The sequence below is a fragment of the Salmo salar genome, chromosome 14 (genome assembly GCF_965601325.2).
Source record: "Salmo salar chromosome 14, fSalSal1, whole genome shotgun sequence".
In the NCBI taxonomy this organism is placed as follows: domain Eukaryota; kingdom Metazoa; phylum Chordata; class Actinopteri; order Salmoniformes; family Salmonidae; genus Salmo; species Salmo salar.
In genome coordinates, this window is record NC_138304.1 from 99291327 (window position 1) to 99308597 (window position 17271).

The 17271-nt window shown below is 49.4% G+C and overlaps 1 protein-coding gene across 28 annotated transcripts in view; it reads left to right on the forward strand.

Moving 5' to 3' along the window:
• The window catches only part of LOC106592465 (CLIP-associating protein 2), a 129636-nt gene that overhangs the window by 37931 nt on the left and 74434 nt on the right, over positions 1–17271 (forward strand). For 26 of the 28 annotated variants that reach the window (XM_082961304.1, XM_082961301.1, XM_082961305.1 and 23 more), the window contains exon 7: positions 7603–7673. In XM_082961304.1, coding sequence (XP_082817430.1) covers positions 7603–7673 — 71 coding nt within the window. Of the gene's footprint in view, positions 1–7096; positions 7403–7602; positions 7674–11114; positions 11263–17271 lie in introns of those variants that run through there. The other 2 variants (XM_082961329.1, XM_082961327.1) reach the window with 2 other exon arrangements.

The following is a 17271-nucleotide window of genomic DNA, read 5'->3' on the forward strand; positions in this document are numbered from 1 at the left end:
TGATATATGTGCGTGTTTAGTGCTGATGTATTGGAGGAGCTGTTTAATCTCACTCAATCCTACATAATACTCCTGTCCTCTAAGGACCTCCGCGTAGCTGCACTGGTCCTGCTGTTGGGCCATGTCTGGTCTGGTAGAGGTGGTGGTCTGGTGCGGGGTAGTAGGCTGGGTCCGGTCCAGTCTGGCTAAGCCGATGGAGGTGGTGATGCTCTGGTGGTGGGTGGGGTGCGCTGGGTCTGGTGGGGGCCTGGGGCTCCTTGGTGGTGCAGTGGTCTGGTAGGGGTCTCTGGGTGCTCCTCTGTCCAGTGTGGCATGGGGGGTGTTTGTCTACCAAGTGCCACGTCCTTTAGAGACTTGGCAAACATCCCTACTGTCTGCTTCCTCAGGTGGGAGTGGTCGTGCAGATGCTCTGGGGTGATTGTTGGGTGGTGAGCAACGTGCACGTTCGGGAGTAGGCCACACCCTCTGGTGATGAAAGTCTCCTCATGGTGGCCTTTACCTCCTCCAGAGCTGTGGTAAGGCTCTCTCCTCATGGTGACCTTTACCTCCTCCAGAGCTGTGGTAAGGCTCTCTCCTCATGGTGACCTTTACCTCCTCCAGAGCTGTGGTAAGGCTCTCTCCTCATGGTGACCTTTACCTCCTCCAGAGCTGTGGTAAGGCTCTCTCCTCATGGTGACCTTTACCTCCTCCAGAGCTGTGGTAAGGCTCTCTCCTCATGGTGGCCCATTACCTCCTCCAGAGCTGTGGTAAGGCTCTCTCCTCATGGTGACCTTTACCTCCTCCAGAGCTGTGGTAAGGCTCTCTCCTCATGGTGACCTTTACCTCCTCCAGAGCTGTGGTAAGGCTCTCTCCTCATGGTGACCTTTACCTCCTCCAGAGCTGTGGTAAGGCTCTCTCCTCATGGTGGCCTTTACCTCCTCCAGAGCTGTGGTAAGGCTCTCTCCTCATGGTGACCTTTACCTCCTCCAGAGCTGTGGTAAGGCTCTCTCCTCATGGTGGCCTTTACCTCCTCCAGAGCTGTGGTAAGGCTCTCTCCTCATGGTGACCTTTACCTCCTCCAGAGCTGTGGTAAGGCTCTCTCCTCATGGTGGCCTTTACCTCCTCCAGAGCTGTGGTAAGGCTCTCTCCTCATGGTGGCCTTTACCTCCTCCAGAGCTGTGGTAAGGCTCTCTCCTCATGGTGGCCCATTACCTCCTCCAGAGCTGTGGTAAGGCTCTCTCCTCATGGTGGCCTTTACCTCCTCCAGAGCTGTGGTAAGACTCTCTCCTCATGGTGACCTTTACCTCCTCCAGAGCTGTGGTAAGGCTCTCTCCTCATGGTGACCTTTACCTCCTCCAGAGCTGTGGTAAGGCTCTCTCCTCATGGTGACCTTTACCTCTGCTAGCGCTGCCCCAGTGACCATGTTGCTATGGTTACCACCAGTAAACAGTTGGAGCTAGACAGTAAGCTAGCTGACATATTTGGCTAGCTAGCATGATTAAGATTGACAGAGTTTGAGTTAAAAGACTAATCCTTTCCTCCTGTGTTGATCTTCAGTTGTACAATTTGATTACCTATATATTTTTTGCTAATTTAATCTTGTTAATTTCACTCTTAAAACCTCTATGGGATCGGTCCCCCCCTGCGGGATGGTTGAGTTAAAGTAGGCTAATGTGACTAGCATGAGGTTGTGAGTAACAAAAAAAATCCCAGCACATAGAAATATCTGATATGGGCAGAAAGCTTACATTCTTGTTCTCTCTTTCTGCCTTCTCTTTCTGTCTTCTCTTTCTGTCTTCTCTTTCTGTCTTCTCTTTCTGTCTTCTTTCTGTCTTCTCTTTCTGTCTTCTCTTTCTGTCTTCTCTTTCTGTCTTCTCTTTCTGTCTTCTCTTTCTGCCTTCTCTTTCTGTCTTCTCTTTCTGCCTTCTCTCGCTCTCTCCGTCTGTCTTTCTGCCTTCTCTCGCTCTCTCTCCGTCTGTCTTTCTGCCTTCTCTCGCTCTCTCTCCGTCTGTCTTTCTGCCTTCTCTCGCTCTCTCTCCGTCTGTCTTTCTGCCTTCTCTCGCTCTCTCTCCGTCTGTCTTTCTGCCTTCTCTCGCTCTCTCTCCGTCTGTCTTTCTGCCTTCTCTCGCTCTCTCTCCGTCTGTCTTTCTGCCTTCTCTCGCTCTCTCTCCGTCTGTCTTTCTGCCTTCTCTCGCTCTCTCTCCGTCTGTCTTTCTGCCTTCTCTCGCTCTCTCTCCGTCTGTCTTTCTGCCTTCTCTCGCTCTCTCTCCGTCTGTCTTTCTGCCTTCTCTCGCTCTCTCTCCGTCTGTCTTTCTGCCTTCTCTCGCTCTCTCTCCGTCTGTCTTTCTGCCTTCTCTCGCTCTCTCTCCGTCTGTCTTTCTGCCTTCTCTCGCTCTCTCTCCGTCTGTCTTTCTGCCTTCTCTCGCTCTCTCTCCGTCTGTCTTTCTGCCTTCTCTCGCTCTCTCTCCGTCTGTCTTTCTGCCTTCTCTCGCTCTCTCTCCGTCTGTCTTTCTGCCTTCTCTCGCTCTCTCTCCGTCTGTCTTTCTGCCTTCTCTCGCTCTCTCTCCGTCTGTCTTTCTGCCTTCTCTCGCTCTCTCTCCGTCTGTCTTTCTGCCTTCTCTCGCTCTCTCTCCGTCTGTCTTTCTGCCTTCTCTCGCTCTCTCTCCGTCTGTCTTTCTGCCTTCTCTCGCTCTCTCTCCGTCTGTCTTTCTGCCTTCTCTCGCTCTCTCTCCGTCTGTCTTTCTGCCTTCTCTCGCTCTCTCTCCGTCTGTCTTTCTGCCTTCTCTCGCTCTCTCTCCGTCTGTCTTTCTGCCTTCTCTCGCTCTCTCCGTCTGTCTTTCTGCCTTCTCTCGCTCTCTCCGTCTGTCTTTCTGCCTTCTCTCGCTCTCTCCGTCTGTCTTTCTGCCTTCTCTCGCTCTCTCTCCGTCTGTCTTTCTGCCTTCTCTCGCTCTCTCTCCGTCTGTCTTTCTGCCTTCTCTCGCTCTCTCTTTCTCCGTCTGTCTTTCTGCCTTCTCTCGCTCTCTCTTTCTCCGTCTGTCTTTCTGCCTTCTCTCTCTTTCTGTCTGTGAGAATGATTAACATGTTGCATGCTATGTGAATGCTGTGCAGAGAGGGTAAAAGAGAGGGACGATGGTGGAGATGAAGGGTGAGGGACGATGATGGTGGAGATGAAGGGTGAAGGACGATGATGGTGGAGATGAAGGGTGAGGGACGATGATGGTGGAGATGAAGGGTGAGGGACGATGATGGTGGAGATGAAGGGTGAGGGACGATGGTGGAGATGAAGGGTGAAGGACGATGATGGTGGAGATGAAGGGTGAGGGACGATGGTGGAGATGAAGGGTGAGGGACGATGATGGTGGAGATGAAGGGTGAGGGACGATGATGGTGGAGATGAAGGGTGAGGGACGATGATGGTGGAGATGAAGGGTGAGGGACGATGATGGTGGAGATGAAGGGTGAGGGACGATGATGGTGGAGATGAAGGGTGAGGGACGATGATGGTGGAGATGAAGGGTGAGGGACGATGATGGTGGAGATGAAGGGTGAGGGACGATGATGGTGGAGATGAAGGGTGAGGGACGATGATGGTGGAGATGAAGGGTGAGGGACGATGATGGTGGAGATGAAGGGTGAGGGACGATGATGGTGGAGATGAAGGGTGAGGGACGATGATGGTGGAGATGAAGGGTGAGGGACGATGATGGTGGAGATGAAGGGTGAGGGACGATGATGGTGGAGATGAAGGGTGAGGGACGATGATGGTGGAGATGAAGGGTGAGGGACGATGATGGTGGAGATGAAGGGTGAGGGACGATGATGGTGGAGATGAAGGGTGAGGGACGATGATGGTGGCCTGGTGGTTAGGACGAGAGGTCGCTGGTTCGGGTCCCCGAGTCGGCTGGGTGGGGGGGGTTCTGTCGATTTGCCCTTGAGCGGGGCGCTCAACCATGGTTGCTACTTCGGGTCACTCTGGATGGGTCTGCTAGATGACTGGAACGTAATGTAAATGTTGAGCAGCTTCACTGCAGGTGGATTGTATGTTGTATATATTATAAGGTCCCGTGTGGCTCAGTTGGTAGGTGGTGTTTGCAACGCCAGGGTTGTGGGTTCGATTCCCACGGGGGACCAGTACGGAGAAAAAATTGTATGAAATGTATGCATTCACTACTGTAAGTCGCTCTGGATAAGAGTGTCTGCTAAATGACTAAAATGTAAATAATGGTATATAAATATTTGAGAGAGTGGACGATTGGGGAAGGAAGGAGGAAAAGGAAGTGAGAGTAAAAGAGACAGATTGAGTCTTCACAGCTTCACTTTCAGAAACAGAAAATGGTTGTTATGTTAGTAAGCCTCACCATATGTGTTTTAGCCTTGAGGGAGGGAGGGAGGGAGGGAGGGAGGGAGGAGGAGGGGGAGGAAGGTAGGGGGAGGAAGGGAGGTGGAGGGGGGGAGGAGAGGAAGAAAAGACATCTATGATAAATGTGACATTCTTAGGAAAAGAAAGGAGAGACGGGGAGTTTTTTTTGTACCTTTATTTAACTAAGCAAGGCAGTTAAGAACAAATTGTTATTTACAGTAACGGCCTACCAAAAGGCCTCCTGCGGGGACGAGGCCTGGGATTTAAAAAATACAATATAAATATAGGACAAAACACATCACAACGAGACAACACAACACTACATAAAGAGAGACCTAAAACAACATAGCAAAGCAGCAACACATGACAACACAGCATGGTAGCAACACAACATAACCACCACCTGGTAGCAACACAACATGGTAGCAACACAACATGGTAGCAACACAACATAACCACCACATGGTAGCAACACAACATAACCACCACATGGTAGCAACACAACATGGTAGCAACACAACATGGTAGCAACACAACATAACCACCACATGGTAGCAACACAACATGGTAGCAACACAACATAACCACCACATGGTAGCAACACAACATGGTAGCAACACAACATAACCACCACATGGTAGCAACACAACATGGTAGCAACACAACATGGTAGCAACACAACATAACCACCACATGGTAGCAACACAACATGGTAGCAACACAACATGGTAGCAACACAACATAACCACCACATGGTAGCAACACAACATGGTAGCAACACAACATGGTAGCAACACAACATAACCACCACATGGTAGCAACGCAACACAACATGGTAGCAACACAACATAACCACCACATGGTAGCAACACAACATGGTAGCAACACAACATGGTAGCAACACAACATAACCACCACATGGTAGCAACACAACATAACCACCACATGGTAGCAACACAACATGGTAGCAACACAACATAACCACCACATGGTAGCAACACCGCATAACCAACTACATGGTAGCAACACAACATGGTAGCAACACAACATAACCACCAAATGGTAGCAACATAACAACAACATGGTAGCAGCACAAAACATGGTACAAACATTATAGGGCACAGACAACAGCACAACGGGCAAGAAGGTAGTGACAACAATACATCATGCAAAGCAGCCACAACTGTCAGTAAGAGTGTCCATGATTGAGTCTTTGAATGAAGAGATGGAGATAAAACTGTCCAGTTTGAGTGTTTGTTGCAGCTCGTTCCAGTCGCTAGCTTCAGCGAACTGAAAAGAGGTGCCGCCCAGGGATGTGTGTGCTTTGGGGACCTTTAACATAATGTGACTGGCAGAACGGGTGTTGTATGTGGAGGATGAGGGCTGCAGTAGATATCTCAGATAGGGGGGAGTGAGGCCTAAGAGGGTTTTATAAATAAGCATCAACCAGTGGGTCTTGTGACAGGTATAGAGATGACCAGTTTACAGAGGAGTGCAGTGATGTGTCCTATAAGGAGCATTGGTGGCAAATCTGATGGCCGACATTCTTTTGTACTTCCTGAATATTGAGAAGCGCCGTATCATTCCGTAGCCGTGAAGGCAGTGATGTCTCTTGGTTCCTTGATCTGGTCTATAGGCCATTTGTCAAAGTAACCTATTTTGCTTTGATAACCAAATATAATCTCAGTGACTGTTCAAACTGTAAACCAAACAACATGAATCCACCCAAAAAGGTATTTTGTTTAGAAGTAATAACTAGTGATTCCAGGCTATTGTGAAATGGTAGAACCTGCTGTAGCTAACTAGCTAGCCATGTGCTTTTTCTCCATAACCAAAACCTGGAGTTCTATTTTTAGCTAATATACAAGCAGCATATTAAACTGGGATAATGTTTTAGGTTGCTTTGTCAAGTAGAAGAATATTTGCCAAGGCATATTTTAAAAAAAAAAAAAAAAAATCATGAATCTGATTATTTTACTTAGAGAAGTTGAAGCTAAAAAGGCTAGCTAGCTTGCTATGTTTTTAGTCAGGCTAGAGCCAGCTAGCTACTACCAGGGTTGCCAGGTCAAGCTAAAACTAGCCATTTGTTTTCCTTTAACAGCAGGAGAGGATTTGCCATATCTATACAATAAACAATTTTTTCCCTTAACGTTATCGAGCCAATTAAGAAGGAATATTATAGGAACTTGTAACAACGTTAAAAGCAAAATTCAGGTTTCCTCAAAATAATAATTATTGCAAGCTATGACATAATAAAGGAATTTCAATATGTAGCAAGAGAAAAGATAATTCACCTTTTTATTAAACTCGCCAGATCATTTTCCATCACTGGAGGTCGATTGAACTTGTTTGATTGCTATGATTTAAGCAATAAGGCACGAGGGGGTATGGTATATATCCAATATACCACGGCTAAGGGCTGTTATTATGCGCGACACAACACGGAGTGCCTGGATACAGCCGTTATCCGTAGTATATCGGCCATATACCACAAACCCCCGGGGTGCCTTATTGTTATTATAAACTGGTTACCAACGTAATTAGAGCAGTTTAAAAGAAGTCATGTTTTCTCACAGCACGTCATGCAAAACACACAGCCTGAGATTGAACCTTTTCCGTAGGGTGGTGCTTCGCCGTGTAATACGAGTTTGTCTTCTTCTGTTTCTTTCTTCCCCCGTTCCCTCCTCCCTCTCTTGCCCCCTCCCTCCCTCTGTCCCTCCCTCTGTCCCTCCCTCACTCCGTCTCTGTGAGCCACTGCACCATGTTGGATACAAAGAGCAGAGGACTCGTGTGACACTAGTATGGGAGCTACCGCTACGCTACGTAGCAACACGCCAACCCATTAATCATCCCACATGGAAATGCTACTGCTACACTTATTTGGATAACGGCTAGGCTACACTATGCTATGCTAATTCAGAGCATAAATCAATATGGAAATGCTAATGTCGGCTAATTGTTGAGCGGTGTGGAAATGCTCTGCAGCTGAGGAGCCTGGCACTACGCTAATCATCAGAAATCAGGAGAGCTAAGCTGTCAGGGGTTTTGACTGCCAAGAGGACGGTGTGTGTGTGTGTGCGCACACACTCACGTGTGTTTTTGCTCTGGTCTTAATGTTTTTCATGTAAACCTTGACATTGAGGATGGTGTGTGTGTTGTTGCAAACAGGTGTACCGGTGTGTGTGCTACACTTATGCTGGTGTGTGTGTGTTCTTGTGCATGCAGATGTGTGTATTCTGACATTTCCCGTCTCTTGTCTACAGGTTACAGACGATATATGGGCGTTTTGATGAAGCTTTGAATTCTGGGAACATGGCGCTTAGCCCCAGTCACGGTGAGTCCCTCCCTCACCTCCTTTTCACCTTCGCTTTCTCTGATGTTTGTCCTTTTATGGCCCATATGGAGCAGGAGATGGGGTATGACTGATCGTGTGTGTCTGGGGGAGGTATTTCAGACAGTCCAATAGGATTACCTGTCTAATCTCTCAGGACTTTCCGGCTTCAGATATCTGGCGTCTGCTTGGACCAGATCCCTGCCTAGCAACACCAGAACTCCTGTTCTTATCTGGCAGTTGGGCTGTTGTCTGTAGTTTGGTTGTAGAGTTGTAGTTTTGTTTATAGGCAATTTCTAAGCTAGCTAGTTTGGTTTTTACATTGTAGTTTGGTTATAAAGATTTGCCGTTATAGTCTACAATCTGTCTACGGTTGTGGTCTACAATCTGTCTGCGGTTGGGGTCTACAATCTGTCTGCGGTTGTGGTCTACAATCTGTCTGCGGTTGGGGTCTACAATCTGTCTGCGGTTGTGGTCTACAATCTGTCTGCGGTTGTGGTCTACAATCTGTCTGCGGTTGGGGTCTACAATCTGTCTGCGGTTGGGGTCTACAATCTGTCTGCGGTTGGGGTCTACAATCTGTCTGCGGTTTTGTATTTTATTCGTTTTGTAATCTGTCTGTTCCTTAGTCAGTCTCTCTACACTGTCTGTTTATCCTGAGGGAGTTAGAGGCTGGGTGTGAGGGTATGGTTGCTATGATACCGTCTCCAGCGGCAGCGAGGGCTGATTGGGATTAACCCTGGGACGCCGAAGGGTTTCAGTTCAGATCCCTCCAGAGAGGGCAGTGAGCTTTGGGCCCCTGATCTACATACAGAGACACTGAAAGGTCAGACGTACCTCTCATTCTGGCCCATTCTGTGTATATGAAGAAACTCGAAGCTCCAACCTGAGGACACAGCACACATATTTAGCCAATCAGATCACAGAAAAGAAGGATGCAGCCAGAGTGAAACCAGAGAGAGAATCATTTCTCTACACACTGTTACTATGACGGTCACGAGGGGTGTGGTCTGTGTGATCTTTGGCTCTGGAGGGAAATCATGTAGGGGCAGCAGGTAGCCTGGTGGTTAGAGTGTAGGGGCAGCAGGTAGCCTGGTGGTTAGAGTGTAGGGGCAGCAGGTAGCCTGGTGGTTAGAGTGTAGGGGCGGCAGGTAGCCTTGTGGTTAGAGTGTAGGGGCGGCAGATAGACTAGTGGTTAGAGTGTAGGGGCGGCAGGTAGACTAGTGGTTAGAGTGTAGGGGCGGCAGGTAGCCTAGTGGTTAGAGTGTAGGGGCAGCAGGTAGCCTAGTGGTTAGAGTGTAGGGGCGGCAGGTAGCCTTGTGGTTAGAGTGTAGGGGCGGCAGATAGACTAGTGGTTAGAGTGTAGGGGCGGCAGGTAGACTAGTGGTTAGAGTGTAGGGGCGGCAGGTAGCCTAGTGGTTAGAGTGTAGGGGCAGCAGGTAGCCTAGTGGTTAGAGTGTAGGGGCAGCAGGTAGCCTAGTGGTTAGAGTGTAGGGACGGCAGGTAGCCTAGTGGTTAGAGTGTAGGGACGGCAGGTAGCCTAGTGGTTAGAGTGTAGGGGCGGCAGGTAGCCTGGTGGTTAGAGTGTAGGGACGGCAGGTAGCCTGGTGGTTAGAGTGTAGGGACGGCAGGTAGCCTGGTGGTTAGAGTGTAGGGACGGCAGGTAGCCTAGTGGTTAGAGTGTAGGGACGGCAGGTAGACTAGTGGTTAGAGTGTAGGGACGGCAGGTAGTGTAGGGGAGGCAGGTAGCCTAGTGGTTAGAGTGTAGGGACGGCAGGTAGTGTAGGGGAGGCAGGTAGCCTAGTGGTTAGAGTGTAGGGACGGCAGGTAGCCTAGTGGTTAGAGTGTAGGGACGGCAGGTAGCCTAGTGGTTAGAGTGTAGGGGAGGCAGGTAGACTAGTGGTTAGAGTGTAGGGATGGCAGGTAGCCTAGTGGTTAGAGTGTAGGGATGGCAGGTAGCCTAGTGGTTAGAGTGTAGGGACGGCAGGTAGCCTAGTGGTTAGAGTGTAGGGACGGCAGGTAGCCTAGTGGTTAGAGTGTAGGGGAGGCAGGTAGACTAGTGGTTAGAGTGTAGGGACGGCAGGTAGTGTAGGGGAGGCAGGTAGCCTAGTGGTTAGAGTGTAGGGACGGCGGGTAGCCTAGTGGTTAGAGTGTAGGGACGGCAGGTAGACTAGTGGTTAGAGTGTAGGGACGGCAGGTAGCCTAGTGGTTAGAGTGTAGGGACGGCAGGTAGCCTAGTGGTTAGAGTGTAGGGATGGCAGGTAGCCTAGTGGTTAGAGTGTAGGGACGGCAGGTAGCCTAGTGGTTAGAGTGTAGGGACGGCAGGTAGCCTAGTGGTTAGAGTGTAGGGACGGCAGGTAGCCTAGTGGTTAGAGTGTAGGGACGGCAGGTAGCCTAGTGGTTAGAGTGTAGGGACGGCAGGTAGCCTAGTGGTTAGAGTGTAGGGACGGCAGGTAGCCTAGTGGTTAGAGTGTAGGGACGGCAGGTAGCCTAGTGGTTAGAGTGTAGGGACGGCAGGTAGCCTAGTGGTTAGAGTGTAGGGACGGCAGGTAGCCTAGTGGTTAGAGTGTAGGGACGGCAGGTAGCCTAGTGGTTAGAGTGTAGGGGCGGCAGGTAGCCTGGTGGTTAGAGTGTAGGGGCGGCAGGTAGCCTGGTGGTTAGAGTGTAGGGGCGGCAGGTAGCCTGGTGGTTAGAGTGTAGGGACGGCAGGTAGCCTGGTGGTTAGAGTGTAGGGGGGGCAGGTAGCCTGGTGGTTAGAGTGTAGGGATGGCAGGTAGCCTAGTGGTTAGAGTGTAGGGACGGCAGGTAGCCTAGTGGTTAGAGTGTAGGGACGGCAGGTAGCCTAGTGGTTAGAGTGTAGGGACGGCAGGTAGCCTAGTGGTTAGAGTGTTGGACTAGTAACCGAAAGGTTGCTAGATCGAATCCCTGAGCTGACAAGGTAAAAGTCTGTCGTTCTGCCCTTGAACAAGGCAGTTAACCCACTGTTCCTAGGCCGTCATTGAAAATAATAATTTGTTCTTAACTTGACTTGACTAGTTAAATAAAGGTTAAATAAAGGTTAAATAAAGGTAAACAATGTTGGGGAGATACTAGTGCTCATCTCTGAGTGCCTTACAATGTCATTCTGTTTTGGCTTTCTCTCTCCCTCTTTCTCTCTCCCCTTCTCTCCCTCTTTCTCTCTCCTCTCCCTACTCTCTCTTTCTCTCCCCTCTCTCCCCCTCTTTCTCTCCGCTTCTCTCTTTCTCTCTCCCTACTCTCTCTTTCTCTCCCCTCTGTCCCCCTCTTTCTCCCTGTAGTAATGTGTAGGTTAGGTGTACAGGTAGGCCACTGTGTTTCCTTGGTGAGAGAGAGGTTTTATATAAGACTGTTAGACTGGCTTTGGGACTGAAACTCACATTTTAAAGTGTGTGGGTGTGTCACTGCCACTGGCTCCTCCCACTTTCTCTCTTTGACCTGGAAATGGAATGTCTTCTCCTTGTTTCCTCTCCTCATCTCCTTGTTTCATTTCCTTGTTTCCAAGTCTCACAGATTTCCATCATATTGCGTCCATCTCCAAAACGAAGACAACCAAAGAGAATCATCCTTCATCATAGTACTGTATTTAAACATATTGTTATGGCATTTAACAGCAGTATTGCTATCAAGGCATGGCTACACTTTTCGGTGTTTAATTTTTTATAGCCTTGTCAAATACTATGGCGTATTGGCTTGGTAATGCTGTTGATATTTGTAACTGTGTTAGTGTGTAGTGTAGAGCCAGACGGCTTGTGTGGATTAGAGCTGTGTCTATGTCACATTGGCCTGCTTCCTGGCCAGCTGTGAAAATGTCTAACTTGTGTTGCTGTTTATAAAATGTGCTTTTGCAGCTTAGAACAGATTACCACACGCGCACACGCACACGCACACGCACACGCGCACACGCACACACACACACACACACACACACACACACACGCGCACACGCACACGCACACGCACAAATCAAAGTTTATTGGCCTCGTACTCAGATTGGTAGATGTAATTGCAGGTACAGTGTAATGCTTGTGTTTCTAGCTCCAACAGTGCAGTAATATCTAGCAATAATAAATAAACATCATTATGAAAAATACAAAATAAATTAAGAAATATCAGAGCAAAGCATTGTCCGAGACCGGAATATATATGTGTGTGTGTGTGTGTGTGTGTGTGTGTGTGTGTGTGTGTGTGTGTGTGTGTGTATGTATATAGGGATGTACGGTAGCTGTCTGTGTGGTCTAGGGATGTACGGTAGCTGTCTGTGTGGTCTAGGGATGTACTGTAGCAGTCTGTGTGGTCTAGGGATGTACGGTAGCTGTCTGTGTGGTCTAGGGATGTACGGTAGCTGTCTGTGTGCTCTAGGGATGTACGGTAGCTGTCTGTGTGGTCTAGGGATGTACGGTAGCTGTCTGTGTGGTCTAGGGATGTACTGTAGCAGTCTGTGTGGTCTAGGGATGTACGGTAGCTGTCTGTGTGGTCTAGGGATGTACGGTAGCTGTCTGTGTGCTCTAGGGATGTACGGTAGCTGTCTGTGTGCTCTAGGGATGTACGGTAGCTGTCTGTGTGGTCTAGGGATGTACGGTAGCTGTCTGTGTGCTCTAGGGATGTACGGTAGCTGTCTGTGTGCTCTAGGGATGTACGGTAGCTGTCTGTGTGCTCTAGGGATGTACGGTAGCTGTCTGTGTGGTCTAGGGATGTACGGTAGCTGTCTGTGTGCTCTAGGGATGTACGGTAGCTGTCTGTGTGCTCTAGGGATGTACGGTAGCTGTCTGTGTGGTCTAGGGATGTACGGTAGCTGTCTGTGTGGTCTAGGGATGTACGGTAGCTGTCTGTGTGGTCTAGGGATGTACGGTAGCGGTCTGTGTGGTCTAGTGCTGCCCCCCTGTGGACACAGACTCATTTGGCAGAGCATTGTAAAAACGTGTTTTCTGTGTGTGCGCTTGCATGCAGGCTTTTTTAGAATGCTCCACCAAATGTGTTGCTGGGTGGCATTTTTTTGTGTGTGAGGTTCTCAAAGTGGATTTTATATATGTGTGTATGTATGGTTTTATTTATTTTATTTCTGCCTGAGCAGCCGCTAGATGGGTGGGTTATAACAGCCTCGGTCTCTCTAGGTGGATGGGTTATAACAGCCTCGGTCTCTCTAGGTGGATGGGTTATAACAGCCTCGGTCTCTCTAGACGGGTGGGTTATAACAGCCTCGGTCTCTCTAGATGGGTGGGTTATAACAGCCTCGGTCTCTCTAGACGGGTGGGTTATAACAGCCTCGGTCTCTCTAGATGGATGGGTTATAACAGCCTCGGTCTCTCTAGACGGGTGGGTTATAACAGCCTCGGTCTCTCTAGATGGGTGGGTTATAACAGCCTCGGTCTCTCTAGATGGGTGGGTTATAACAGCCTCGGTCTCTCTAGACGGGTGGGTTATAACAGCCTCGGTCTCTCTAGACGGGTGGGTTATAACAGCCTCGGTCTCTCTAGATGGGTGGGTTATAACAGCCTCGGTCTCTCTAGATGGGTGGGTTATAACAGCCTCGGTCTCTCTAGATGGGTGGGTTATAACAGCCTCGGTCTCTCTAGATGGGTGGGTTATAACAGCCTCGGTCTCTCTAGATGGGTGGGTTATAACAGCCTCGGTCTCTCTAGATGGGTGGGTTATAACAGCCTCGGTCTCTCTAGATGGGTGGGTTATAACAGCCTCGGTCTCTCTAGATGGGTGGGTTATAACAGCCTCGGTCTCTCTAGATGGGTGGGTTATAACAGCCTCGGTCTCTCTAGATGGGTGGGTTATAACAGCCTCGGTCTCTCTAGATGGGTGGGTTATAACAGCCTCGGTCTCTAGATGGGTGGGTTATAACAGCCTCGGTCTCTCGATGTGTGGGTTATAACAGCCTCGGTCTCTCTCGATGTGTGGGTTATAACAGCCTCGGTCTCTCTAGATGGATGGGTTATAACAGCCTCGGTCTCTCTAGACGGGTGGGTTATAACAGCCTCGGTCTCTAGATGGGTGGGTTATAACAGCCTCGGTCTCTCTAGATGGGTGGGTTATAACAGCCTCGGTCTCTCTAGATGGGTGGGTTATAACAGCCTCGGTCTCTCTAGATGGGTTATAACAGCCTCGGTCTCTCTAGATGGGTGGGTTATAACAGCCTCGGTCTCTCTAGATAGGTGGGTTATAACAGCCTCGGTCTCTCTAGATGGGTGGGTTATAACAGCCTCGGTCTCTCTAGATGGGTGGGTTATAACAGCCTCGGTCTCTCTAGATGGGTGGGTTATAACAGCCTCGGTCTCTCTAGATGGGTTATAACAGCCTCGGTCTCTCTAGATAGGTGGGTTATAACAGCCTCGGTCTCTCTAGATGGGTGGGTTATAACAGCCTCGGTCTCTCTAGATGGGTTATAACAGCCTCGGTCTCTCTAGATGGGTTATAACAGCCTCGGTCTCTCTAGATGGGTGGGTTATAACAGCCTCGGTCTCTCTAGATGGGTGGGTTATAACAGCCTCGGTCTCTCTGGATGTGTGGGTTATAACGGCCTCTGTCTCTCTAGATGGATGGGTTATAACGGCCTCTGTCTCTCTAGATGGATGGGTTATAACAGCCTCGGTCTCTCTAGATGGGTTATAACAGCCTCGGTCTCTCTAGATGGGTTATAACAGCCTCGGTCTCTCTAGATGGGTTATAACAGCCTCGGTCTCTAGATGGGTGGGTTATAACAGCCTCGGTCTCTAGATGGGTGGGTTATAACAGCCTCGGTCTCTCTAGATGGGTTATAACAGCCTCGGTCTCTCTAGATGGGTTATAACAGCCTCGGTCTCTCTAGATGGGTGGGTTATAACAGCCTCGGTCTCTCTAGATGGATGGGTTATAACAGCCTCGGTCTCTCTAGACGGGTGGGTTATAACAGCCTCGGTCTCTAGATGGGTGGGTTATAACAGCCTCGGTCTCTCTAGATGGGTGGGTTATAACAGCCTCGGTCTCTCTAGATGGGTTATAACAGCCTCGGTCTCTCTAGATGGGTGGGTTATAACAGCCTCGGTCTCTCTAGATGGGTGGGTTATAACAGCCTCGGTCTCTCTAGATGGGTTATAACAGCCTCGGTCTCTCTAGATAGGTGGGTTATAACAGCCTCGGTCTCTCTAGATGGGTGGGTTATAACAGCCTCGGTCTCTCTAGATGGGTTATAACAGCCTCGGTCTCTCTAGATGGGTTATAACAGCCTCGGTCTCTCTAGATGGGTGGGTTATAACAGCCTCGGTCTCTCTGGATGTGTGGGTTATAACGGCCTCTGTCTCTCTAGATGGATGGGTTATAACGGCCTCTGTCTCTCTAGATGGATGGGTTATAACAGCCTCGGTCTCTCTAGATGGGTTATAACAGCCTCGGTCTCTCTAGATGGGTTATAACAGCCTCGGTCTCTCTAGATGGGTTATAACAGCCTCGGTCTCTAGATGGGTGGGTTATAACAGCCTCGGTCTCTAGATGGGTGGGTTATAACAGCCTCGGTCTCTCTAGATGGGTTATAACAGCCTCGGTCTCTCTAGATGGGTTATAACAGCCTCGGTCTCTCTAGATGGGTGGGTTATAACAGCCTCGGTCTCTCTAGACGGGTGGGTTATAACAGCCTCGGTCTCTAGATGGGTGGGTTATAACAGCCTCGGTCTCTCTAGATGGGTGGGTTATAACAGCCTCGGTCTCTCTAGATGGGTTATAACAGCCTCGGTCTCTCTAGATGGGTGGGTTATAACAGCCTCGGTCTCTCTAGATGGGTTATAACAGCCTCGGTCTCTCTAGATAGGTGGGTTATAACAGCCTCGGTCTCTCTAGATGGGTGGGTTATAACAGCCTCGGTCTCTCTAGATGGGTGGGTTATAACAGCCTCGGTCTCTCTAGATGGGTGGGTTATAACAGCCTCGGTCTCTCTAGATGGGTTATAACAGCCTCGGTCTCTCTAGATGGGTTATAACAGCCTCGGTCTCTCTAGATAGGTGGGTTATAACAGCCTCGGTCTCTCTAGATGGGTGGGTTATAACAGCCTCGGTCTCTCTAGATGGGTTATAACAGCCTCGGTCTCTCTAGATGGGTTATAACAGCCTCGGTCTCTCTAGATGGGTGGGTTATAACAGCCTCTGTCTCTCTAGATGGATGGGTTATAACAGCCTCGGTCTCTCTAGATGGGTTATAACAGCCTCGGTCTCTCTAGATGGGTTATAACAGCCTCGGTCTCTCTAGATGGGTTATAACAGCCTCGGTCTCTAGATGGGTGGGTTATAACAGCCTCGGTCTCTCTAGATGGGTTATAACAGCCTCGGTCTCTCTAGATGGGTTATAACAGCCTCGGTCTCTCTAGATGGGTGGGTTATAACAGCCTCGGTCTCTCTAGACGGGTGGGTTATAACAGCCTCGGTCTCTCTAGACGGGTGGGTTATAACAGCCTCGGTCTCTCTAGACGGGTGGGTTATAACAGCCTCGGTCTCTCTAGATGGGTGGGTTATAACACCCTCGGTCTCTCTAGATGGATGGGTTATAACACCCTCGGTCTCTCTAGATGGATGGGTTATAACACCCTCGGTCTCTCTAGATGGATGGGTTATAACACCCTCGGTCTCTCTAGATGGGTTATAACAGCCTCGGTCTCTCTAGATGGGTGGGTTATAACAGCCTCGGTCTCTCTAGATGGGTGGGTTATAACAGCCTCGGTCTCTCTAGATGGGTTATAACAGCCTCGGTCTCTCTAGATGGGTTATAACAGCCTCGGTCTCTCTAGATGGTTGGGTTATAACAGCCTCGGTCTCTCTAGATGGGTGGGTTATAACAGCCTCGGTCTCTCTAGATGGGTGGGTTATAACAGCCTCGGTCTCTCTAGATGGGTGGGTTATAACAGCCTCGGTCTCTCTAGATGGGTGGGTTATAACAGCCTCGGTCTCTCTAGATGGGTGGGTTATAACAGCCTCGGTCTCTCTAGATGGATGGGTTATAACAGCCTCGGTCTCTCTAGATGGACGGGTTATAACAGCCTCGGTCTCTCTGGACGGGTTATAACAGCCTCGGTCTCTCTAGACGGGTTATAACAGCCTCGGTCTCTCTAGATGGATGGGTTATAACAGCCTCGGTCTCTCTGGATGGGTTATAACAGCCTCGGTCTCTCTGGATGGGTTATAACAGCCTCGGTCTCTCTAGATGGGTTATAACAGCCTCAGTCTCTCTAGATGGGTTATAACAGCCTCGGTCTCTCTAGATGGGTTATAACAGCCTCGGTCTCTCTAGATGGGTTATAACAGCCTCGGTCTCTCTAGATGGGTTATAACAGCCTCGGTCTCTCTAGATGGGTTATAACAGCCTCGGTCTCTCTAGATGGGTTATAACAGCCTCGGTCTCTCTAGATGGGTTATAACAGCCTCGGTCTCTCTAGATGGGTTATAACAGCCTCGGTCTCTCTAGATGGGTTATAACAGCCTCGGTCTCTCTAGATGGGTTATAACAGCCTCGGTCTCTCTAGATGGGTTATAACAGCCTCGGTCTCTCTAGATGGGTTATAACAGCCTCGGTCTCTCTAGATGGGTTATAACAGCCTCGGTCTCTCTAGATGGGT